Genomic DNA, 24,510 nt, shown 5'->3' on the forward strand with positions numbered 1-24,510 from the left:
TTATGCATATTTATGTATAAATGATGGATAAGGGGTCAGGACAACGAGGCCTTTTCGTGGAGGGGTCAGAATAACATTTGGACTTAAACTGTTATTCGTCTATATTAATAGTACTCGGCTGGATTTATAGGAAATATATGAGTCACATAGCTCATATATATCACATATTATGTTAATGTGTGGCATATATATATAAAACAATCTATAATAATAATAATATAATAATAATAATGTCCAGGGTGGGATGTCTGTATTAGTAACACTGTAGGCAACGGCCTCGTAAAGGATGTCTGTATTAGTAACACTGTAGGCAACAGCCTCGTAAAGGATGTCTGTATTAGTAACACTGTAGGCAACGGCCTCGTAAAGGATGTCTGTATTAGTAACACTGTAGGCAACAGCCTCGTAAAGGATGTCTGTATTAGTAACACTGTAGGCAACAGCCTCGTAAAGGATGTCTGTATTAGTAACACTGTAGGCAACAGCCTCGTAAAGGATGTCTGTATTAGTAACACTGTAGGCAACAGCCTCGTAAAGGATGTCTGTATTAGTAACACTGTAGGCAACGGCCTCGTAAAGGATGTCTGTATTAGTAACACTGTAGGCAACGGCCTCGTAAAGGATGTCTGTATTAGTAACACTGTAGGCAACAGCCTCGTAAAGGATGTCTGTATTAGTAACACTGTAGGCAACGGCCTCGTAAAGGATGTCTGTATTAGTAACACTGTAGGCAACGGCCTCGTAAAGGATGTCTGTATTAGTAACACTGTAGGCAACAGCCTCGTAAAGGATGTCTGTATTAGTAACACTGTAGGCAACAGCCTCGTAAAGGATGTCTGTATTAGTAACACTGTAGGCAACAGCCTCGTAAAGGATGTCTGTATTAGTAACACTGTAGGCAACAGCCTCGTAAAGGATGTCTGTATTAGTAACACTGTAGGCAACAGCCTCGTAAAGGATGTCTGTATTAGTAACACTGTAGGCAACAGCCTCGTAAAGGATGTCTGTATTAGTAATACTGTAGGCAACGGCCTCGTAAAGGATGTCTGTATTAGTAATACTGTAGGCAACGGCCTCGTAAAGGATGTCTGTATTAGTAATACTGTAGGCAACGGCCTCGTAAAGGATGTCTGTATTAGTAACACTGTAGGCAACAGCCTCGTAAAGGATGTCTGTATTAGTAACACTGTAGGCAACAGCCTCGTAAAGGATGTCTGTATTAGTAACACTGTAGGCAACGGCCTCGTAAAGGATGTCTGTATTAGTAACACTGTAGGCAACGGCCTCGTAAAGGATGTCTGTATTAGTAACACTGTAGGCAACGGCCTCGTAAAGGGATGTCTGTATTAGTAACACTGTAGGCAACAGCCTCGTAAAGGATGTCTGTATTAGTAACACTGGAGGCAACAGCCTCGTAAAGGATGTCTGTATTAGTAACACTGTAGGCAACAGCCTCGTAAAGGATGTCTGTATTAGTAACACTGTAGGCAACAGCCTCGTAAAGGATGTCTGTATTAGTAACACTGTAGGCAACGGCCTCGTAAAGGATGTCTGTATTAGTAACACTGTAGGCAACGGCCTCGTAAAGGATGTCTGTATTAGTAACACTGTAGGCAACAGCCTCGTAAAGGATGTCTGTATTAGTAACACTGTAGGCAACAGCCTCGTAAAGGATGTCTGTATTAGTAATACTGTAGGCAACAGCCTCGTAAAGGATGTCTGTATTAGTAATACTGTAGGCAACAGCCTCGTAAAGGATGTCTGTATTAGTAATACTGTAGGCAACAGCCTCGTAAAGGATGTCTGTATTAGTAACACTGTAGGCAACAGCCTCGTAAAGGATGTCTGTATTAGTAACACTGTAGGCAACGGCCTCGTAAAGGATGTCTGTATTAGTAACACTGTAGGCAACGGCCTCGTAAAGGCGTGTAAATATAGAGATGTTGAGTCAGTATCAGCTTTTTTAATCAATAGAATCTTTACCAGAACAGAATAACTAATGAGACACATTAGGAGTTTTGGGCGAGTGTGTTAATTTATGGGGAGAAATCACTGTGTTAAAATAATACCTCTCTTCATAGTCCAGGGAGAGAAATCACTGTGTTAAAATAATACATCTCTTCATAGTCCAGGTAGAGAAATCACTGTGTTAAAATAATACATCTCTTCATAGTCCAGGGAGAGAAATCACTGTGTTAAAATAATACCTCTCTTCATAGTCTACTCTACGTAGTAGGTAGAGGGTTTTCATAGAGCATATTGTATTGTCATCCATGTGTGGGTTTTTGTTTGTTTTCCATTTATTTGTTTGCACTTGTTGCACCTGCTGTAACTCATGCTGTCTGCTTGTTTTTATCCGTTGCAAGTAGAGATGCACGGTATTATTATCACTAGGATATCAATATATTAAACATCGCTATCGGTAGGCCTATATCGTAACCGATTCAATTAATAAATCAGATATTATTATTTTTTGTCACTCATAAAACATATTATTTGCTGTGTCATCATCTGTCAATAAAGTCATAGTCACTCATGTTGTTTGTTTTGTCATCTGTCAATAAAGTCATAGTCACTCATACATAAAACATGCTTTTTGCTTTGTCATCATTTTGTACTTTTTGAATCCGGGACCTTTACTTTAAAACAGTTCCTCAGAGTACGCTGTCACTGATGTTTACTTTAAAACAGTTCCTCAGAGTACCCTAGCTGTCACTGATGTTTACTTTAAAACAGTTCCTCAGAGTACCCTAGCTGTCACTGATGTTTACTTTAAAACAGTTCCTCAGAGTACCCTAGCTGTCACTGATGTTTACTTTAAAACAGTTCCTCAGAGTACCCTAGCTGTCACTGATGTTTACTTTAAAACAGTTCCTCAGAGTACCCTAGCTGTCACTGATGTTTACTTTAAAACAGTTCCTCAGAGTACCCTAGCTGTCACTGATGTTTACTTTAAAACAGTTCCTCAGAGTACCCTAGCTGTCACTGATGTTTACTTTAAAACAGTTCCTCAGAGTACCCTAGCTGTCACTGATGTTTACTTTAAAACAGTTCCTCAGAGTACCCTAGCTGTCACTGATGTTTACTTTAAAACAGTTCCTCAGAGTACCCTAGCTGTCACTGATGTTTACTTTAAAACAGTTCCTCAGAGTACCCTAGCTGTCACTGATGTTTACTTTAAAACAGTTCCTCAGAGTACCCTAGCTGTCACTGATGTTTACTTTAAAACAGTTCCTCAGAGTACCCTAGCTGTCACTGATGTTTACTTTAAAACAGTTCCTCAGAGTACCCTAGCTGCCACTGATGTTTACTTTAAAACAGTTCCTCAGAGTACCCTAGCTGCCACTGATGTTTACTTTAAAACAGTTCCTCAGAGTACCCTAGCTGCCACTGATGTTTACTTTAAAACAGTTCCTCAGAGTACCCTAGCTGTCACTGATGTTTACTTTAAAACAGTACCTCAGAGTACCCTAGCTGTCACTGATGTTTACTTTAAAACAGTTCTAGAGTACCCTAGCTGCCACTGAGGTTTACTTTAAAACAGTTCCTCAGAGTACCCTAGCTGTCACTGATGTTTACTTTAAAACAGTTCCTCAGAGTACCCTAGCTGCCACTGATGTTTCCTACACCTTTCTCTGGTCATCTCTCATTCTCTGTTGTCAGAAACAAGACAACTTTAGTTTTTCTTATCAAAGTCAAGACAACCATTTTCAGCCAGCATGACTGACCGTGAAAGCCTTGAAATGGCAGAATGGAAGTAAATTATTAAAGTCTAAGGTGAACATTATAGACACATGTATATGTTTATCTAATATCTGCACAAGTAGAGAGTAGCATAAATAAACTGAACTTTCTGTTGGATAATTAATATCTCGAATAACAACCTCTACCTTTGAACATGTATCTAATCGCTTGAGATCTCAAGGGATTGTTCCTAATAAAGAAATTTCAGACCATGTACAGTACCTCTGCTGGCCACCAGATGGGACAATTTCCTAAGATTGCATTTTGTTTGAAACCTGAATATCACGTTATCATTTAGTGGTCCAAAGGTGTATGTATGCATTATAAAGTATGTTATCTTAGCTCACATACTGAGTGTACAATACATCATTAATATGTATATTCAATAGTACACATATTGAGTGTACAGTACATAATTCCTATGTGATGTAATAGTACACATATAATGTATCATGTTATTTAATAGTAAACATGGAGTACATCATCATCATCATCATCATCATTTGTCGACCGTGGTCGAGATCATGTATTTCACAACGCCACACCAGACTTCCCGGTCCTTCATCGCCATCCCCAGTTCCTGCTTTACTGATGCATGTGTCCCTATAGCGACTTTAAACATCTTACTAAGCTGGGATGACCAGATATTATGGTCATCCCAGACCATAAGTCAGACTGACCAGGCCATACCCTTCCTAGTTTGAAAGTCTGTTTGTGAAGAAGATATATATGAACCCAAATACTGTTAGTGTTGTTAAGTGTTTTGATAACATGGTTATTGTTGGATTTGCATATATTTACGTATGTAATAGTAAACATGTAGTACATTACATAACCTCCATGTGATGACCTTTCACCTCTGACCCCTACAGCTGTGCCGCTTCACCGCCCCCCTCCCCCACCTGTCGGTCTACGCCGGCATCACGGAGCCCCTCCCCTTCCTGCTCCCCCACACCCCCGCCTGCCCCTCCCCCATCAGCGTGGCCATCGAGAGCACGCCTCCCTCCGAGGCCGAGGCCAACGGCGAGGCCAAGCTCCTCCCCCCCGCGGCCGCCGCCGTGACGCCGCAGGGCGGGGCCGGAGGTACGCCTTCTGACACAATTTAAAGATGGAGTGCCACATCTTTTGTATTTTTTCCAGTGTTTCATGTGTTTATGAGGTGACAGTACTTCATTAGACACCCTGGAGTCGTTTTTATGTGCAATGGTGTATTAACTTTGTATTTAGGGTTTCTTCCTGGAGGCTGAACCCTTGACAGTCAAACGGGCCAATGAAATAAACAGTAATATAGTGTCATCACACTATCAGCCCCTCCCCTAACCACTCCCCCTTTATCATACAACTACAGCTGTGGGTGTGGCTTCAGTTCAGGTGGATCACCACCCATCACCAGCCACCAGGCAAACCAGGCATACTTAATGAACTGGTGGGGGTGCCCACCTAAAAACAACATTTTACCAAATACTGTACACTTTTATGAAAAAATGATACCTCCTGATATAACAATAAGACCTGATGATCATGTTTTAGGGTGGAAAAAAATCACTTTAAATATTACATAATTATTTTCAGCAGATTGTGGAATCATTGTCTGGCTATGAGAGACTATAATCGTCTAATCCAGGGGTTCTCAACCCATCGGGGGGTCGCCAAATTATTTTGTTATTTTTTTTTTCAACTGAATGGCTGGAATATGGAAATGAAGAGTTTACATAGTACACATAGTACATGCATAAACTTTCCTTAATGATTATATCTGGTTTCAGTATTCAATTATGATATATTTTCTCTATTATAAGGTTATTTTTGCAGTCAGTTTGTATTGGCGGTGGGGATGGGGGGCGGGGCGGGGGTCACGAGACATGGCCAAAGCATTTCCGGGGGTCCCCAGAGGGGGTCCCCAGCCAAAAAGGTTGAGACCCCCTGGTCTAATCTACATATACATTTTCAAATAGAAAAAAACGCAGGAATGATCTACAAGCTTATATTTTTACTATACATTTTTTTCTAAAGTATAAAATGATTGAATATGTCCTATACTGCCCTGTGGGATTTGTGATTACGAATCCTAAAAGGCAAACATAAATGTATATTTTTGACTATATTCAGCTATAGTGTAGATTTTCTTAGTCTTACACAAACATTAAATTCCCGTTGACAATGAACTTCACACAGGTGTGATTTTTTAATTCATACAATGTTCCAATTTCAATGTTAAAAGAAAAATCACACCCGTGTGAAGTGAGGGGCGCTCTTATCATCGTACTACATCATCATACATCATCTCATTCCGGCCAATCACAATTTGCGACCTCACCTTTGTCTTCAATAATGTTTGTGTTTACACAAACACTCAAAGCTGGACATAGGAGGGGCTAGCGCCCCTCAAAGAACACAATTCAATTGTTAATGGCAGATGTTTAGTAGGACAACTAATGGTCAACCCAACTTTGTTGTGATGGTGATTGACAGCCCTGTCCGGGGGCGGAGCCTCCAGGTCTAGGGGCGTGGCTCTGTCGCTGGGTCGTCTGCTGAGGCGGGGCTGCCCCGCCCCCTCCGCCATGTTCGCCGGCCTGTCGCCCAAGTGCCCCGCCCACAACGCCACCGGGGGCGGGGGCAGCTGCCGGGTCCAGCCAATCAGCAAGGAGCAGCCCTCGCTGCAGGTCCCGGCCAGACGCATTGCCAAGTGAGTCAGAAGAACACTGGGGACCCCTAGGGGTCCTGGAGGGAGTTCCAGGGGGTTCCAGGGGGTCCTTGAGGGAGTTCCATGGGGGTCCAGGGGGTCCTTGAGGGAGTTCCATGGGGGTCCCAGAGATAGAATTGCCATTAAATGGGGGACCATATAGCCTAATTCAGGTCAAACTGGGGGTCCTTGAAATGAAAATGGTTGAGAATCACTGTTAGAGCCGTAGAACCTCTTATGGGGTTCCTTGGCATATATTTTCAAATTGGGGGGGGGGGGGGGGGGGGGGGGGGGGTCCGCAGTCTAATGAGTATCATTTTGGGGGTCCTTGACAAGTTGACAACTTTGTGAACCACTGGTGTAGACGAATGCGCAGAGCCGTGCCCTAGCTGTGCAGAGCCGTGCCCTAGCTGTGCAGAGCCGTGCCCTAGCTGTGCAGAGCCGTGCCCTAGCTGTGCAGAGCCGTGCCCTAGCTGTCAGAGCCGTGCCCTAGCTGTGCAGAGCCGTGCCCTAGCTGTGCAGAGCCGTGCCCTAGCTGTCAGAGCCGTGCCCTAGCTGTCAGAGCCGTGCCCTAGCTGTCAGAGCCGTGCCCTAGCTGTGCAGAGCCGTGCCCTAGCTGTGCAGAGCCGTGCCCTAGCTGTGCAGAGCCGTGCCCTAGCTGCGCAGAGCCGTGCCCTAGCTGTGCAGAGCCGTGCCCTAGCTGTGCAGAGCCGTGCCCTAGCTGTGCAGAGCCGTGCCCTAGCTGTCAGAGCCGTGCCCTAGCTGTGCAGAGCCGTGCCCTAGCTGTCAGAGCCGTGCCCTAGCTGTGCAGAGCCGTGCCCTAGCTGTGCAGAGCCGTGCCCTAGCTGTGCAGAGCCGTGCCCTAGCTGTGCAGAGCCGTGCCCTAGCTGTGCAGAGCCGTGCCCTAGCTGTGCAGAGCCGTGCCCTAGCTGTCAGAGCCGTGCCCTAGCTGTGCAGAGCCGTGCCCTAGCTGTGCAGAGCCGTGCCCTAGCTGTCAGAGCCGTGCCCTAGCTGTGCAGAGCCGTGCCCTAGCTGTGCAGAGCCGTGCCCTAGCTGTGCAGAGCCGTGCCCTAGCTGTCAGAGCCGTGCCCTAGCTGTGCAGAGCCGTGCCCTAGCTGTGCAGAGCCGTGCCCTAGCTGTGCAGAGCCGTGCCCTAGCTGTGCAGAGCCGTGCCCTAGCTGTGCAGAGCCGTGCCCTAGCTGTGCAGAGCCGTGCCCTAGCTGTCAGAGCCGTGCCCTAGCTGTGCAGAGCCGTGCCCTAGCTGTGCAGAGCCGTGCCCTAGCTGTGCAGAGCCGTGCCCTAGCTGTGCAGAGCCGTGCCCTAGCTGTGCAGAGCCGTGCCCTAGCTGTGCAGAGCCGTGCCCTAGCTGTCAGAGCCGTGCCCTAGCTGTGCAGAGCCGTGCCCTAGCTGTGCAGAGCCGTGCCCTAGCTGTGCAGAGCCGTGCCCTAGCTGTGCAGAGCCGTGCCCTAGCTGTGCAGAGCCGTGCCCTAGCTGTGCAGAGCCGTGCCCTAGCTGTGCAGAGCCGTGCCCTAGCTGTGCAGAGCCGTGCCCTAGCTGTGCAGAGCCGTGCCCTAGCTGTCAGAGCCGTGCCCTAGCTGTGCAGAGCCGTGCCCTAGCTGTGCAGAGCCGTGCCCTAGCTGTGCAGAGCCGTGCCCTAGCTGTGCAGAGCCGTGCCCTAGCTGTGCAGAGCCGTGCCCTAGCTGTGCAGAGCCGTGCCCTAGCTGTGCAGAGCCGTGCCCTAGCTGTCAGAGCCGTGCCCTAGCTGTGCAGAGCCGTGCCCTAGCTGTGCAGAGCCGTGCCCTAGCTGTCAGAGCCGTGCCCTAGCTGTGCAGAGTCGTGCCCTAGCTGTGCAGAGTCGTGCCCTAGCTGTGCAGAGCCGTGCCCTAGCTGCGCAGAGCCGTGCCCTAGCTGCGCAGAGCCGTGCCCTAGCTGCGCAGAGCCGTGCCCTAGCTGCGCAGAGCCGTGCCCTAGCTGCGCAGAGCCGTGCCCTAGCTGTGCAGAGCCGTGCCCTAGCTGTGCAGAGGCGTGCCCTAGCTGTGCAGAGCCGTGCCCTAGCTGTGCAGAGCCGTGCCCTAGCTGTGCAGAGCCGTGCCCTAGCTGTCAGAGCCGTGCCCTAGCTGTGCAGAGTCGTGCCCTATAGCTGTGCAGAGCCGTGCCCTAGCTGTGCAGAGCCGTGCCCTAGCTGTCAGAGCCGTGCCCTAGCTGTGCAGAGCCGTGCCCTAGCTGTGCAGAGCCGTGCCCTAGCTGTGCAGAGCCGTGCCCTAGCTGTGCAGAGCCGTGCCCTAGCTGTGCAGAGCCGTGCCCTAGCTGTCAGAGCCGTGCCCTAGCTGTCAGAGCCGTGCCCTAGCTGTGCAGAGCCGTGCCCTAGCTGTGCAGAGCCGTGCCCTAGCTGTCAGAGCCGTGCCCTAGCTGTGCAGAGTCGTGCCCTAGCTGTGCAGAGCCGTGCCCTAGCTGTCAGAGCCGTGCCCTAGCTGTGCAGAGCCGTGCCCTAGCTGCGCAGAGCCGTGCCCTAGCTGTGCAGAGCCGTGCCCTAGCTGTGCAGAGCCGTGCCCTAGCTGTGCAGAGCCGTGCCCTAGCTGTGCAGAGCCGTGCCCTAGCTGTGCAGAGCCGTGCCCTAGCTGTCAGAGCCGTGCCCTAGCTGTGCAGAGCCGTGCCCTAGCTGTGCAGAGCCGTGCCCTAGCTGTCAGAGCCGTGCCCTAGCTGTGCAGAGTCGTGCCCTATAGCTGTGCAGAGCCGTGCCCTAGCTGTGCAGAGCCGTGCCCTAGCTGTCAGAGCCGTGCCCTAGCTGTGCAGAGCCGTGCCCTAGCTGCGCAGAGCCGTGCCCTAGCTGTGCAGAGCCGTGCCCTAGCTGTGCAGAGCCGTGCCCTAGCTGTGCAGAGCCGTGCCCTAGCTGTGCAGAGCCGTGCCCTAGCTGTGCAGGCCAGCTGTAGGCAATCAATGCTGCAGCCTCGCGCTTAGGCTGAGCTCACACCTTTACAACAGATTGCTGTATGCTTGCTGTATACAAAGGGTGTGACACAGCTTGCCCCAATGCATTTCCAATGGGAGTCACATGGTCTGACACAACACTTGTGTTGTATGAGGGGGAGGGGCGCAGTCGAAACACAGCCGAAAGCCATACAACAGCTTGTAGTCCAAAATGTAGTCCTCAAACCATGTGACTTCCATTGGAAATGCATTGGGGCGGCCATGACACTCACAGCATTCATACAACAAGCATGCAGCAATACTGCAAAAGGTCTGAGTGAAGCCTTACTGTGACACTGCAGCTATGGTTGCTCCCATGCAGCCTGCAGGGCTGCCTGCGTGGATGTGTCTATAGGGCTGGGAGCAACCATAGCTGCGGTGTCACAGTAAGCGCGCGGCCGCAGCACTGCGCTTACTGTGACACCGGGACAAGGACTGACAGTTTTGCATTTGTTTGTTTGTCCAGTTTCTTCCAGATCAAAGTGGACATCCCTCCAGAGTGTAGGATCTATCCCATAGACTCAGAGGACGAGGAGGAGGACAGCAGCAGGGGCGGGGCCTCTCGGGGGGGAGGAGGGGGGGCAGGGGGAGGGGCCAAGGAGATCATCTGTCCCTGGGAGAGCCTGAGCCCGCAGTAGGACGGACGGGACATGCTAAAGACACGCGTATACAGACTGTACGCACATTACAGATAGGTGTGGTTTTGAACACATTGTGGGCGGCTCAGATGTGATGTATTTCTGACAGTAGTGGTGGGACAGCAACAAAGTGCACGTCGAGTACCTACCTTTACATGAAGGAATATACTGCACCCAAAAACATTCAAATCACTGAATGCTCCTTTACATTCAAATCACTGAATGCTCCTTTACATTCAAATCACTGAATGCTCCTTTACATTGTGTGACGGGCATCAAGTCTGCCTGATAGTTCCCAGATGGGAGCAGGAGGGGGGGGAACCCAGTGTACTCTCTGCTGCCCCATCTGGCGGAGTCAGGTTAGTAGTGTCACTGTGTTAACTGAAGACCGTCACCACAGAACAGAACAGAAGCATCACACTGTCCACCACGGCACTGTGTTAACCGAAGACTGTCACCACAGAACAGAACAGAAGCATCACACTGTCCACCACGGTCCAAATCACTCTCCTCAAACCTCAACAGTCAGGGTGTTGGAATTATTTTTCATCAAAGCAGGCAAATCAAATAAACATAATAACTGCCAGTCTCACACAGAGTGCCTGTTGTAGCGATGTAATGATGTAATGATGTAATGATGAAAACATACTGTATAATAATGTCTGTCAACTTAAATGATCCTCACCATAACTCAGAACATCAAATAGAACACTAACTCACATCATGCAGGTGTAGCTCTGGTGCATTGCTCTAGAGTCTAGAGCTATGCTACTCTGGTGCATTGCTCTAGAGTCTAGAGCAATGCTACTCTCCACTTTGTGCGCTCGCATGAAATGCTTAGAATGATTAGAAAGCCTACTTCAGTGTGCGTCCACTGCGGAAAGTATAGGCTTTCTAATGACACAAGCCGCCTTTGTATTGGTGAGTAGCGAAAACGTTCTTTTTTTATTTTCGCTACAGTCAAGAGGCTGATCTGCATTTCATGCGAGTGCAGGACGTCTAGAGTATAGCATAGCTCTAATGCAAAGGCATTAGAGCTATGTAATGTACCAGAGCTAGCGGAGGTGAGAACCATACATCATAGCTACCCCTAGTACACCCTAGTACCCACCCTAGGGGTCGGGTGTCAGACTAATGCCTGTTGGACTGTCTAGCATGTCAGACCAAAGATATGCACCCGTTTACATTTCAGACTAAATTAAGTATTAAATCAATCAATCGATCAATCAATCGAAAAGAAGAAAACAGATACACCAGTGAAGAAAATGTAAATAATGTTCAGTTTTATGAAGTCAGGAGCAGTGTATATTAAAGTGATGTCCTCGTACTGCCAACTAGAATCAGACATCTTTATGAAGTCAGGAGCAGTGTATATTAAAGTGATGTCCTCATACTGCCAACTAGAATCAGACATCTTTATGAAGTCAGGAGCAGTGTATATTAAAGTGATGTCCTCATACTGCCAACTAGAATCAGACATCTTTATGAAGTCAGGAGCAGTGTATATTAAAGTGATGTCCTCATACTGCCAACTAGAATCAGACATCTTTATGAAGTCAGGAGCAGTGTATATTAAAGTGATGTCCTCGTACTGCCAACTAGAATCCGACATCTTTACACAGAATAGCTGTAGCCGCTTCTGGAACAGCTCTTCCAAACCTTCTGTGGATAATCGGGGCACACTTAAGTTACAATTCTCAAAGAAGTGTATATTCTCTGACTGATATTGATTATTTGAATGAACAATGAATCTATTGTGTTCCGTGTTGGATCAATGGAACTGACTTTACTTTAAGATTTAATTTATCTGCATCACAATTACAACTTCCCTCCAGCAAAGGGCAGAATCCAAAAGAGCCGGCCGGCCTCCCTCCCTCCTAATTTTTCAAGGTTTTAAAGAAAAAAACACCATGAATTATAGTTATTAATTTTCTTTTATTTATTTTTTTGCCAATCATTTGGGGGCCTACTTGCACTATGGTGGGCCACGGCCGGGCCACAGGTTTTGAACAGCTGGCTATTAGAGCCATCCATCGTGTTCTCTACTCTTTAAGGACATAGATGGAGTCATGGTGAGGGTGGCTGATAGTTTAAGGACATAGAAGGAGTCATGGTGAGGGTGGCTGATAGTTTAAGGACATAGAAGGAGTCATGGTGAGGGTGGCTGATAGTTTAAGGACATAGAAGGAGTCATGGTGAGGGTGGCTGATAGTTTAAGGACATAGAAGGAGTCATGGTGAGGGTGGCTGATAGTTTAAGGACATAGAAGGAGTCATGGTGAGGGTGGCTGATAGTTTAAGGACATAGAAGGAGTCATGGTGAGGGTGGCTGATAGTTTAAGGACATAGATGGAGTCATGGTGAGGGTGGCTGATAGTTTAAGGACATAGAAGGAGTCATGGTGAGGGTGGCTGATAGTTTAAGGACATAGAAGGAGTCATGGTGAGGGTGGCTGATAGTTTAAGGACATAGAAGGAGTCATGGTGAGGGTGGCTGATAGTTTAAGGTCATAGAAGGAGTCATGGTGAGGGTGGCTGATAGTTTAAGGACATAGATGGAGTCATGGTGAGGGTGGTTGATAGTTTAAGGACATAGAAGGAGTCATGGTGAGGGTGGCTGATAGTTTAAGGACATAGAAGGAGTCATGGTGAGGGTGGCTGATAGTTTAAGGACATAGAAGGAGTCATGGTGAGGGTGGCTGATAGTTTAAGGACATAGATGGAGTCATGGTGAGGGTGGCTGATAGTTTAAGGACATAGAAGGAGTCATGGTGAGGGTGGCTGATAGTTTAAGGACATAGAAGGAGTCATGGTGAGGGTGGCTGATAGTTTAAGGTCATAGAAGGAGTCATGGTGAGGGTGGCTGATAGTTTAAGGACATAGATGGAGTCATGGTGAGGGTGGCTGATAGTTTAAGGACATAGAAGGAGTCATGGTGAGGGTGGCTGATAGTTTAAGGACATAGAAGGAGTCATGGTGAGGGTGGCTGATAGTTTAAGGACATAGAAGGAGTCATGGTGAGGGTGGCTGATAGTTTAAGGACATAGAAGGAGTCATGGTGAGGGTGGCTGATAGTTTAAGGACATAGAAGGAGTCATGGTGAGGGTGGCTGATAGTTTAAGGACATAGATGGAGTCATGGTGAGGGTGGCTGATAGTTTAAGGACATAGAAGGAGTCATGGTGAGGGTGGCTGATAGTTTAAGGACATAGAAGGAGTCATGGTGAGGGTGGCTGATAGTTTAAGGACATAGATGGAGTCATGGTGAGGGTGGCTGATAGTTTAAGGACATAGATGGAGTCATGGTGAGGGTGGCTGATAGTTTAAGGACATAGATGGAGTCATGGTGAGGGTGGCTGATAGTTTTATATCTGACTATTCTGCTGTTTTGTACACATAATATAATGGTCTATCTATGTACTGTATATACTTTATATAGAGTTGAGTTGTGGTGTACTGTGGACTGCCCTGGGAAAGGTCACAGGTCATATCTGTAGTCTCGCGTTGCCAGACTGTTGCCTCTCGCCATTTTCAAATGCTTCCGTCATACAGTCTGGAGCAACGGAAGCTCTGATCATGAGTAAAATATAAATGCTTCCGTCATACAGTCTGGAGCAACGGAAGCTCTGATCATGAGTAAAATATAAATGCTTCCGTCATAGTCTGGAGCGACGGAAGCTCTGATCATGAGTAAAATATAAATGCTTCCGTCATACAGTCTGGAGCAACGGAAGCTCTGATCATGAGTAAAATATAAATGCTTCCGTCGTACAGTCTGGAGCAACGGAAGCTCTGATCATGAGTACAATATAAATGCTTCCGTCATACAGTCTGGAGCAACGGAAGCTCTGATCATGAGTAAAATATAAATGCTTCCGTCGTACAGTCTGGAGCAACGGAAGCTCTGATCATGAGTAAAATATAAATGCTTCCGTCGTACAGTCTGGAGCAACGGAAGCTCTGATCATGAGTAAAATATAAATGCTTCCGTCATACAGTCTGGAGCAACGGAAGCTCTGATCATGAGTAAAATATAAATGCTTCCGTCATACAGTCTGGAGCAACGGAAGCTCTGATCACGAGTAAAATATAAATGCTTCCGTCATACAGTCTGGAGCAACGGAAGCTCTGATCATGAGCTAGTGATAAAGCAGAAGTGAAGCCTCCTCCCCACTTCCGTTTTATCTATATACAGTCACGCAAATTTACCCTAATATGAATCGAAATCATCTAAACATATATAGCTTGCTGCTTAGCTGAAATGGAAATAAATAAAATGTAAAGATATTTTTAAATATCTTTCCGTGAACCGAAAAGGGAGCTTCCTTGCTCGGATTCCAGAATGGCTAGTTCCAGACTATAAATTGCATTCGGAGATTATGAAATAGTTGTTGCGATACAAGTGGCTGCGCGAGACTATTATATATATCTGCCACATGTCTTTCCAAGAGGGACAGTTCAATGTGAGGTCAACTGTCAGAATGTATACACCTTTTACCATGTTTACAAATGCAAGAATGTGAAAAAACCTCTACCGTAACAACTGAAATGTTATATTGTTTGATTCATACATTTGACGTTCCATGGCTTTAGCAAGTGCCTCAATAAATGAGTGTCTTGAAGCAGCTGTCAAAGAGGTAGGAGGTAATAAATGAGTGTCTTGAAGCAGCTGTCAAAGAGGTAGGAGGTGCTGACCACGGGAGATATACTTTCAAAAAGAAAGGTCGCACAAACTCCTAGTCCCGAATTGAAAATTTAGCATGATGACTAAAACTAAATATATGGACAATTTAGTCAAAACTAGACTGTCAGGAAGGGACTAGTGGACAAGGGATCCAGCAAGGGATCATTTTACACTTGGTTGCATGCTGAAAATAGCCGATCTACAGCGCGACACGTTGTGAGCTTGTAGATCTGCTATTTTCAGCAAGTGTAAAACAGCCATTACGACGGCATCAAGGCCCGAAAAAATACATTTGTCGACAAACGGTAAATTTAGTCGACTAAAACTAAAACATTCCAGGTGACTAAAACTATTAAGTTTTATTCCAAAGACCAACTAAACTGAAATAGAAATTTGCTGCCAAAATCAACACTGATTCTGAAAGACAAAAAGTAGACAACAAATTCTGAGAACATCTAAAATACCCTGGAATGGACAAATCACTGAGCCAATCAATACCCTGGAATGGACAAATCACTGAGCCAATCAATACCCTGGAATGGACAAATCACTGAGCCAATCAATACCCTGGAATGGACAAATCACTGAGCCAATCAATACCCTGGAATGGACAAATCACTCAGCCAATCAATACCCTGGAATGGACAAATCACTGAGCCAATCAATACCCTGGAATGGACAAGTCACTCAGCCAATCAATACCCTGGAATGGACAAATCACTGAGCCAATAAACAATTTAGGCATTTAGCAGACGCTCTTAATCCAGAGCGATTTACATTAGGCAAGAACAAAAAGTATGGGAATACATCACACATATAAAATGCATTTATCAAGAAACATGCGTAAGCTAAGAACATAACTAGAACATATCTATATAATGACACTATACATATGTACCATGATGTGCTATGACTACATACAATGCAATTATTGTGCTGTCTACATGACATGCTATAAGTCTGTTTCAAATGCTATCTAAGTCTAAAAAGTGCTATCTAAGGGGGTAGGATAAGTGCTATGGGCCATGATGGAGTCTGAAAAGGTGAGTCTTCAGACTACGGCGGAAGATTGGGAGTGATGCTGCAGTTCCACATTCCACAGTTTTGGGGCCAGAAGGGTGGGACGTGTGGAGCGTTGTCCCGGCGTTTTTAGTGAGGGTACTTCCAGCTTTCCTGCGTTGGCTGATCAATCATGCTTGCAAGATATGGGGGAGCCATACCTTTGGTTGCTTTGAATGCCAGCATCAGAGTTTTGTATTCTGTGCGGGCAGCGACTGGGAGCCAGTGCAGGGAGCGGAGCAGGGGGGAGACATGTGAGAATTTTGGCTGGTTGAAGACCAGACGAGCTGCGGCATTTTGGATCAGTTGGAGAGGCTTCAGTGCACATGCCGGTAGGCCAGTAAGGAGCGAATTACAATAGTCAAGTTTTGACAAGACTGTTGTCTGGATTAGGAGCTGGGCTGATTCCTGGGTGAGGAACGGTCTAATTCGTTGTATGTTATAGAGTTTGAACCTACAGGATCGAGAGACAGCTGTGATGTGAATAAAGACCCTGGAATGGACAAATCACTCAGCCAATCAATACCCTGGAATGGACAAATCACTCAGCCAATCAATACCCTGGAATGGACAAATCACTGAGCCAATCAATACCCTGGAATGGACAAATCACTCAGCCAATCAATACCCTGGAATGGACAAATCACTCAGCCAATCAATACCCTGGAATGGACAAATCACTCAGCCAATCAATACCCTGGAATGGACAAATCACCAATAAATACCCCAAGTAATCAAACAAATAGAGTGTCGCAGTCCCGCCCCCTTTCATGACGACGCCAGGCCCAGGAAATGGTTCCCAATGCATTTTTCCCATAGACATTTCAAAACTTATTTATTTAAAGACCTTATAAGCGTCGTACAAAGCCAACTCCAGTCGTGACAAATCATAACATAATATTTTGGACCAAACAAATAATTACCAAAAAAAAAAAAAAAAAAAAAAAAAAAAAAAACACACAAAGTGTTCTAACCTGCCATTTTCTTCTAATTATTTGTTCAGCCGGAACAATTGCGTTTGTTGTCATGATTTGGCTTTGTACGCCGCTAAAAGGTCTTTAAATAAATACTTTTTGAAATGTCTGAGGAAAATGAACGGAGAATCATTTCCTGGGCCCTGGTAGGCACAAAATGAGCTTGAAAGAAAGAAACACAATGACATGTTTTAAATTACACATTTATTCATCAATTAATACTTAAAAGAAGAGGTGATCGGTGAATACTGGGCAGGTCAGTGAATACTGGGCAGGTCAGTGAATACTGGGCCGGTCACTTCTTAGGCAGATTGATCTTCCATGCCAAGAAATCCATCACGCGCTGTAGGAAACGATAAAGACAAAGAGAACTTTATTGTCCATTACATTTACATAAAATGGAAATTTGTCTTTGGCACACCGGCAGACACCAGGCAGTCACAACAATAAAACATTACATAAATCACAGATGCATTAAACTACTATATAAAATGCCACATAAACACAACAGTGATCATGAACAGTGGGGATTAGGTGAACCATTTAAACATTTTCTTATTTAAAATGTCCACAGCAGCTGGCAAACAAAGTTTTGTAACCCTTCCTTTTAGCTAATTTTGCCCTAAGTCAAATTCAGAGCGAAGAGGTTCAAACAGATTCCACACACACACACACACACACACACACACACACACACACCCCGTTTAATTTCAAGGAGCCCCAGTTTGACATGCGTATTACAGACCCCCCATTTAATGTCATTTCTATCTCTGGGACCCAATTTATATTGTAAAAGCAATGGAACTCTGAGAGTGTGCGCAATTGGAACCAAATAGACCCATTAGGGTCCATTTGTACACTCAGAGTTACAGACCCATAAGGGTCCATTTGGTTCCAAACTATCATTTAGCTGGGTACCCCCTGGAACTCCCTCAAGGACCCCCGGACCCCACTGGACTAATGCATGCCAAACTGGGGGTCTTTGAAATTAAACGGGTTGAGAATCACTGCTAGAGCCGTAAATATCTTCTCTCATGGGGGTCTCTGGCATATCTTTTCAGTTGGGGGTCCGCAGGCTAATTAGTGTCAATTTGGGGGTCTCTGACATGAAAAGGTTTGGGTTCTAAAGAGTCATACATGTGCGTTTCATTACAGGTGTAGCTAAACTGGAAACACACTGAAATAGCTGCGGTCGGTCGATTAGACAATGCAGATACTTCAATATGACACAGCGCTAGAATATTACCTTCATTTTATGGATCTGTTCCACTGCTCCAGCATCCATCTCACTAATATTACCTTCATTTTATGGATCTGTTCCACTGCTCCAGCATCCAGCTCACTCAGGTCCATGTCCTCCACAGTCTCTTCCGTCAGACAGATCTTCTGTGTTCAGAGCAGACAGTACAGCAATTACAAATAAAACTAGAAAAAGTGCCCTTCTGGGCACAGGTCTCCACCAGGAGGATAGGATTGTGTGTGATGTTTGGCAAAATATTTAGGAGTAATATAAACGTGTGTGTGTGTGTGTGTGTGTGTGTGACGCGACTTGGCCTGTTGTAGCGCCACCATGAGGCTGATTTGAAAACTGTCAAGTGGCATTTCTTCCTCAGCCTAGTAGTGGGAATAGGCATGCACAGTTTCACCGCAATCGGACGCTGCATTGCGGAGTTGTGGCGATTTGTACAAAACGGGCTACTCCTGAAAACTTTAGAAGCCAATCGTAGCCAATCAGGATGGATAATTATGCGAAATCAAACAAATCACATGATCACATGACTATGGAGAGCATGTGTACCGATTTGCGTGAAATTTGGATAAAATCTGAAGGAGTAATATTAGAAAATGTGTTTTACATATGTCGGCCTCCTGGTGGCGCTATAAAGAGCAGATGTGAAAAATTCCAGGCAAAGGTTTTTACTTGGCCTCTAGGGAGTGTGCATACATGGTTTTACACAGATCGGTGCAGTTATGGTAAAAACACAAATCGGCCAGTTATAGCGCCACCATGAGGCTGAGTTGAAAATATTCAAGTGGCATTTCTTCCTCGACCTAGTGGGAATGTGCGTGCAAAATTTCACGGAAATCACACCATGTGTTCATGATTTGCAGCATTTTGTTTGAAACGGAGCACTCCTTCGAACTTTGGAAGCCAATCTTAGCCAATCAGGATGGAGTCTGAAAAATCTGAAAGACACGTTTCGTTGAATGGCTCTAGAGAGACTGTGTACCAATTTGCGTAATGTTTGGACAAAATCTGTAGGTGTACTGTCAAAACATTTGTTTTGCACAAAGCGGCCTCCTGGTGGCGCTATAACAGGCCAATGTGAAAACTTTGGGGCAGAGGTTCAGCTCTGGCATTCAGGGAGTGTGTGTGCAGAGTATGGCTGCGATCAAGCCAGAGATTAGCTGTTCACAGACGGACGGACGGACGGACGGACGGACGGAGTGCAAAACATACTCTCTCCCCATGCCGTCGGCCTGGTGGAGACAATCAACCACACTATACACACAGCCGATACCATTCATGGAAGTATTCATTGGCAAACAGCCTGTCTGATGTGGAGGACTAGTCTCTTCATTATAATTACCATTCTATGTTCAATTATATGTAATCATAGCTCCACTGGAACGTAACCAATATACCATCTAGTGACCCGCTGGCCCGTCAGGCTACTGAACCCAACATGTGTTCTCGTCAGGCTACTGAACCCAACATGTGTTCTCATCAGGCTACTGAACCCAACATGTGTTCTCGTCAGGCTACTGAACGAAACATGTGTTCGTCAGTATACAGATGGTGTCAGAACAGATTATGTACATTTAGTACAATAGAGTAGAGAATGTGTTGCAACACAAGTTTCAGATCGAGGCAGGGATCACTCAAGGTCCATTTTCTGCCAGTGTGTCTTCATTCTTGAAAGACACACACCCATTTCCACCCCCCCCCCCCCCCATGTTTCTTTTCCCTTTTTATGATGAATTACTGTTCCGTTCTCTGGCTATATAGAAGAGTCTATTTGTACGTCTAAATGTTTTGATGAATTGAACAAGGAACTCTTGTAAACAAGTGTAATGCTTTTATCGTTTATCGTCCACACAGTTAACAGTCTTTGTATAGACTTGTGCTTGAAATGTACTGCAATTCTGGAAACTGTTAATATTTCAATCAATGGCTACAGCAGAGTTCAGAATATCCAGGGCGTACCTTTCCCTGAGAAGAGCGCATGGTCAGCTGCAGATCGCCGGCAGCAGACACAGACCTGGACCTGACATTACAAATGTTCTGTTAACAACACACGTCATGGACATACAAGATGTTTCACGTAGAAATCACAGCCGTTGGATCTGCGAGGCGCCAACCAACCTGAGATGGGGTTGTGTCTGGTCACTCTGCTTGGCCACACAGGAGCGAGTTTTGGTCCTGCAGAAAGCAAAGTAGGAATTCAGTGCCACCACGTTGTAGTTTATAGAGGAGAGACTTTAGTCTCAATGTGTTTTTTTTACTATGGTTAAATAAAACATAAATTGACCTCAGACTGCCTGTGCTCTGACTGTTGACCAGGGCTCTCAGTTTCCCACCCTAAGATGTTATGGACACAGATTATTGGCAGTGGTTTATTTAATTTGGCATTTCAACCTTAAAATCTTATGAACTAAAAAGAAACGTATAGTTTAAGTGAAATTATTTTAATACATTATATAAGCTACATTTATGGAGTTGACCAGCAGTTGTCACGTTACCTTGGAGGCCTTGGTCGTCGTCGGAGCTTCTGCTTTCTGGCGTGACACGGCGCTCTTGACTGCAACAAACAAAACGCCAACGGTTTGGATTAGAACAAGCTATATCCCACTGGTGTCACACATGGTTTCAGACACTAAACTGGTGTCATGGTTTCAGACACTAAACTGACGTTAACTAAGAACTTGATGAAAAAATAAACGTCACCTCTTCTAAGGGAAGAGCTGGTCAGAGGTGGCGTGGCGAAGGATGAGTCGGCATCGCTCTGAAGAAAATGGAAAAGAAAAACTCTATATTGCCTTCTCGGATTTTGTAGTGAGCATCTTATATTTGGGTCACTTCATTTTATAAAGCAAGGAATATTACAAACTAAAGTGATTTCGCAGAAAAACTGGGCTTGCTCGTGTAGTTGTAAAGTAGAACTAGCGTTTAATTTATTTTTATATCACATTTCAAGAAATCGTCACAAAGTGCCTTACAGAACAGGGTAAAAATCATAAAAACTACAGGGTAACAAACATAAAGCTACAACAAGATATCAGTAAATAAAAAAAGCATAAAATGAAGGCATTGAAGCAATAAAATAAAGTATGCAAAAGGAATTTAAGAGAAGGCCTTTATGTAAAGGTGGGTTTTCAGAAGGGATTTAAAACATTACATCACACACATTTTGCAAGTCTTAAATTAATAGGTAGGGCGTTCCACAGCTTGGAGCCCGGATTGTAAAAGCCCTGCAGCCCTTTGGGCTTTGTCTGAGGACCTGAGTGAGAGTAGGCGTATAGGGAGCCACCCTTTGGGCTTTGTCTGAGGACCTGAGTGAGAGTAGGCGTATAGGGAGCCACCCTTTGGGCTTTGTCTGAGGACCTGAGTGAGAGTAGGCGTATAGGGAGCCTGCAGCCACCCTTTGGGCTTTGTCTGAGGACCTGAGTGAGAGTAGGCGTATAGGGAGCCACCCTTTGGGCTTTGTCTGAGGACCTGAGTGAGAGTAGGCGTATAGGGAGCCAGCATGTCGACAGACATACTGGGGGACCATTCACAGATTTAAAAGTAAAATCAATTCTGTAACTAACAGGTAACCAGTGAAGCGGCTAAAATGGTGGTGATGTGGTCACGTCTTTTTGGGTTGGTTAGCAGTCTGGCAGATTAATTCTGAACGAGTTGGAGACGGGATTTGGCTTTTTTTATTACATATGCAACAGGGAGACCTGTCTCCACAGAGTTCTGTGTCCACGCCCCAATTACTCAGCTGCAAGTGGTCACTGATTATCCCCTCCCCACTATAGAGCCAGTACCCGGCTTCATAGGGGGAGGGGATAATCAATGACCACTTGAGTAATTGGGGAGTGGACACAGAACTGTGTGGAGACAGGTCTCCCTGTTAACACACAGGCCAGAGTAAACTGTGTGGAGACAGGTCTCCCTGTTACACACAGGCCAGAGTAAACTGTGTGGAGACAGGTCTCCCTGTTACACACAGGCCAGAGTAAACTGTTACAATACATCGAAACGAGATAAAAGCATGAATTACCGTAGTTAGCGTCCAGTAGCCTAGGCAATAGGAGAGGTTAGAATAGGCGAAGGTTTGAGTCGAAGTTAGAATATTTTGGAACTAATATGAGTGGAATGTGCCTTTAGAATAGTTTGAAAGGTACAACTCACCTTCACCGCAATGGAGACGTCACTTGGGTTGGAAAACGAACAACCAGTTTCAACTCTGTCGAAGAACTCTTTCACGCTCAGGCCTGAAGTGAATCAAGGAAAAATAAATAAATGAGTTAAGACATAGCATGCTGATTGGCTATCAAATATTGATTAGTCTTCCAGCAGGCAGTAATCAATCACCATTCATTAAATCCCTGAGCTGCATCTTCTGTAGTGGAGGAGGCGTCTTCATCAGCTCTATGTGGTAGTATTTATCCACCATGGCCAAGCTGGTCTCCATCCGGCTCTCCAACTCGTCCATGCGCTGTTGTGCTGAGCGGGAAAACAGACACAAAACAGCTTGCTTACATTTACCCTGTTGAAACGGGAAAGCGTACATGTCATTTAAACCATAGGCCTATTCTATACTTGGCTATTAAAATAAATGGCAGATAATAATAGTTGTGAAAAAAAACATCTCAAATACATGATTTTGGGAGTCGTTCAGGGACAGCTGAAACGTGCACGAGGGCCCCCGCCCTGAGACAATGATTTTTTAGGGCGTTTGTGTTTATTATCTTTTTCACCTAAATTTAACCAGGAACCTCCAGCTTGGGGGGGGGGGGGGGGGGGGGGCTGAAGGGCCCCAGGAGCCCTAGCTTAAAGGCCCTAAAACCCAGAGCCTAACAGCCAAGGGCCCCTGCAGGTTCATTTGCCTCTGGGATCCTTTCCTTGAAGTGAACATGCTTGAGAACCACATTTAAGTTTTCAGAAAACTACAAGCATAGTACAGGCCACCATCTCATTATGAGGACAGACAAACTGAATTCAAACCTTCTTTCTCAACCTGCTGGATAAAAAGAGCAAATTTGGTCTCCATCAGAATCATGTGGTCCTGGCTGAGGGCAACAGCAACAGAGCTCCGGTCCGTCTTCTGGCTGTGTTTCCGTGTCATGTTGTTTCATCTGCAGAGCACTGTGTTCTACTGGGCTTTGAAGAGCCATCTAAATACCCCACCCCCCGTGGGCGTCGCCTGCTCAAAACAACAGCTCTACAAGCTATCAACGCGGCGATGCGACCTGTTGATAGCTTGTAGATCTGTTCTTTTTGGAGCATATAGGTGAGCCGGTTGGATATGGACAGGTGTCAGTCATTCCTGCTGATTAGGGCTAGTCTACTCTGGCTGGTCCACAATGCATCCATCCATACTAGAGTATATTTACTCTGGCTGGCCCACAATGCATCCATCCATACTAGAGTATATTTACTCTGGCTGGTCCACAATGCATCCATCCATACTAGAGTATATTTACTCTGGCTGGCCCACAATGCATCCATCCATACTAGAGTATATTTACTCTGGCTGGCCCACAATGCATCCATCCATACTAGAGTATATTTACTCTGGCTGGCCCACAATGCATCCATCCATACTAGAGTATATTTACTCTGGCTGGTCCACAATGCATCCATCCATACTAGAGTATATTTACTATGGCTGGTCCACAATGCATCCATCCATACTAGAGTATATTTACTCTGGCTGGTCCACAATGCATCCATCCATACTAGAGTATATTTACTCTGGCTGGCCCACAATGCATCCATCCATACTAGAGTATATTTACTCTGGCTGGCCCACAATGCATCCATCCATACTAGAGTATATTTACTCTGGCTGGTCCACAATGCATCCATCCATACTAGAGTATATTTACTCTGGCTGGTCCACAATGCATCCATCCATACTAGAGTATATTTACTCTGGCTGGTCCACAATGCATCCATCCATACTAGAGTACATTTACTCTGGCTGGCCCACAATGCATCCATCCATACTAGAGTACATTTTGTTGTATTAGTTCAGGGGTGGGCAACTTTGACGATGGAGAGGGCCACTATAGTTCTACACCCACTCCAAAGGGCCACTATAGTTCTACACCCACTCCAAAGGGCCACTATAGTTCTACACCCACTCCAAAGGGCCACTATAGTTCTACACCCACTCCAAAGGGCCACTATAGTTCTACACCCACTCCAAAGGGCCACTATAGTTCTACACCCACTCCAAAGGGCCACTATAGTTCTACACCCACTCCAAAGGGCCACTATACAGTAGTTCCACACACACTCCAGACAGGGACGGATTAACCCCCATGAGGGCCCCTGGGCCGGTAATATTTGAAGGGCCCCCATAGCACGCATGCGCGCGCCATTTTCGTGTTTTTCTGTGTTTTTATCATCTTTTTAACCTAAATTTAACAAAATCAACAGCCTGAGAGCCAAGGGCCCCTGGGCCACGGCCCCACTGGCCCAATGGCTAATTTGTCCCTGACTCCAGAGGGCCACATTGCATGTATTGCTGTCTCAGCAAAAATAGC

The 24,510-nt window shown here is 45.8% G+C and overlaps 2 protein-coding genes across 3 annotated transcripts in view; one reads left to right on the forward strand and one right to left on the reverse strand.

Moving 5' to 3' along the window:
- The window catches only part of LOC306915939 (regulator of G-protein signaling 9-like), a gene marked incomplete at its 3' end in the record, with an annotated part of 44,004 nt that extends 33,972 nt beyond the window's left edge, over window positions 1-10,032 (forward strand). Inside the window, 4 exon segments of the mRNA XM_079493610.1 lie at window positions 4,617-4,820; window positions 6,217-6,232; window positions 6,235-6,430; window positions 9,861-10,032. Coding sequence (XP_079349736.1) covers window positions 4,617-4,820; window positions 6,217-6,232; window positions 6,235-6,430; window positions 9,861-10,032 — 588 coding nt within the window.
- Window positions 10,033-16,933: 6,901 nt separating this feature from the next.
- Window positions 16,934-23,122, reverse strand: LOC306915654 (borealin-2-like). 2 transcript variants are annotated; one of them, XM_079493131.1, is made up of 10 exons: window positions 22,964-23,122; window positions 22,331-22,462; window positions 22,148-22,230; window positions 20,696-20,753; window positions 20,491-20,549; window positions 20,280-20,329; window positions 20,114-20,170; window positions 19,955-20,015; window positions 18,046-18,132; window positions 16,934-17,089 (listed from the first exon to the last, which is right to left on the reverse strand). In XM_079493131.1, exons 1-10 carry the CDS (start codon window positions 23,082-23,084, stop codon window positions 17,042-17,044), a joined length of 756 nt encoding a protein of 251 aa, XP_079349257.1. In that variant the 5' UTR covers window positions 23,085-23,122; the 3' UTR covers window positions 16,934-17,041. The 2 variants fall into 2 exon arrangements, with proteins under 2 accessions (XP_079349257.1, XP_079349256.1); XM_079493130.1 differs by having other exon boundaries at window positions 17,993-18,132.
- Between the last annotated feature and the right edge of the window lie 1,388 nt (window positions 23,123-24,510).

The sequence above is a fragment of the Electrona antarctica genome, assembly GCF_951216825.1.
Source record: "Electrona antarctica genome assembly, chromosome: 22".
In the NCBI taxonomy this organism is placed as follows: Eukaryota; Metazoa; Chordata; class Actinopteri; order Myctophiformes; family Myctophidae; genus Electrona; species Electrona antarctica.

Bases quoted from the DNA above. Each gene is read 5' to 3' on its own strand.
- LOC306915654 (XM_079493130.1), bottom strand. From the start codon at position 23,084: ATGACACGGAAACACAGCCAGAAGACGGACCGGAGCTCTGTTGCTGTT. The intron at 20,754-22,147 runs GTGAGTTGTACC...CATTTTCTTCAG, and splicing joins ACGTCTCCATTGCGGTGAAG to AGCGATGCCGACTCATCCTT. The intron at 20,171-20,279 runs GTCAATTTATGT...TGCTTTCTGCAG, and splicing joins CAGAGCACAGGCAGTCTGAG to GACCAAAACTCGCTCCTGTG.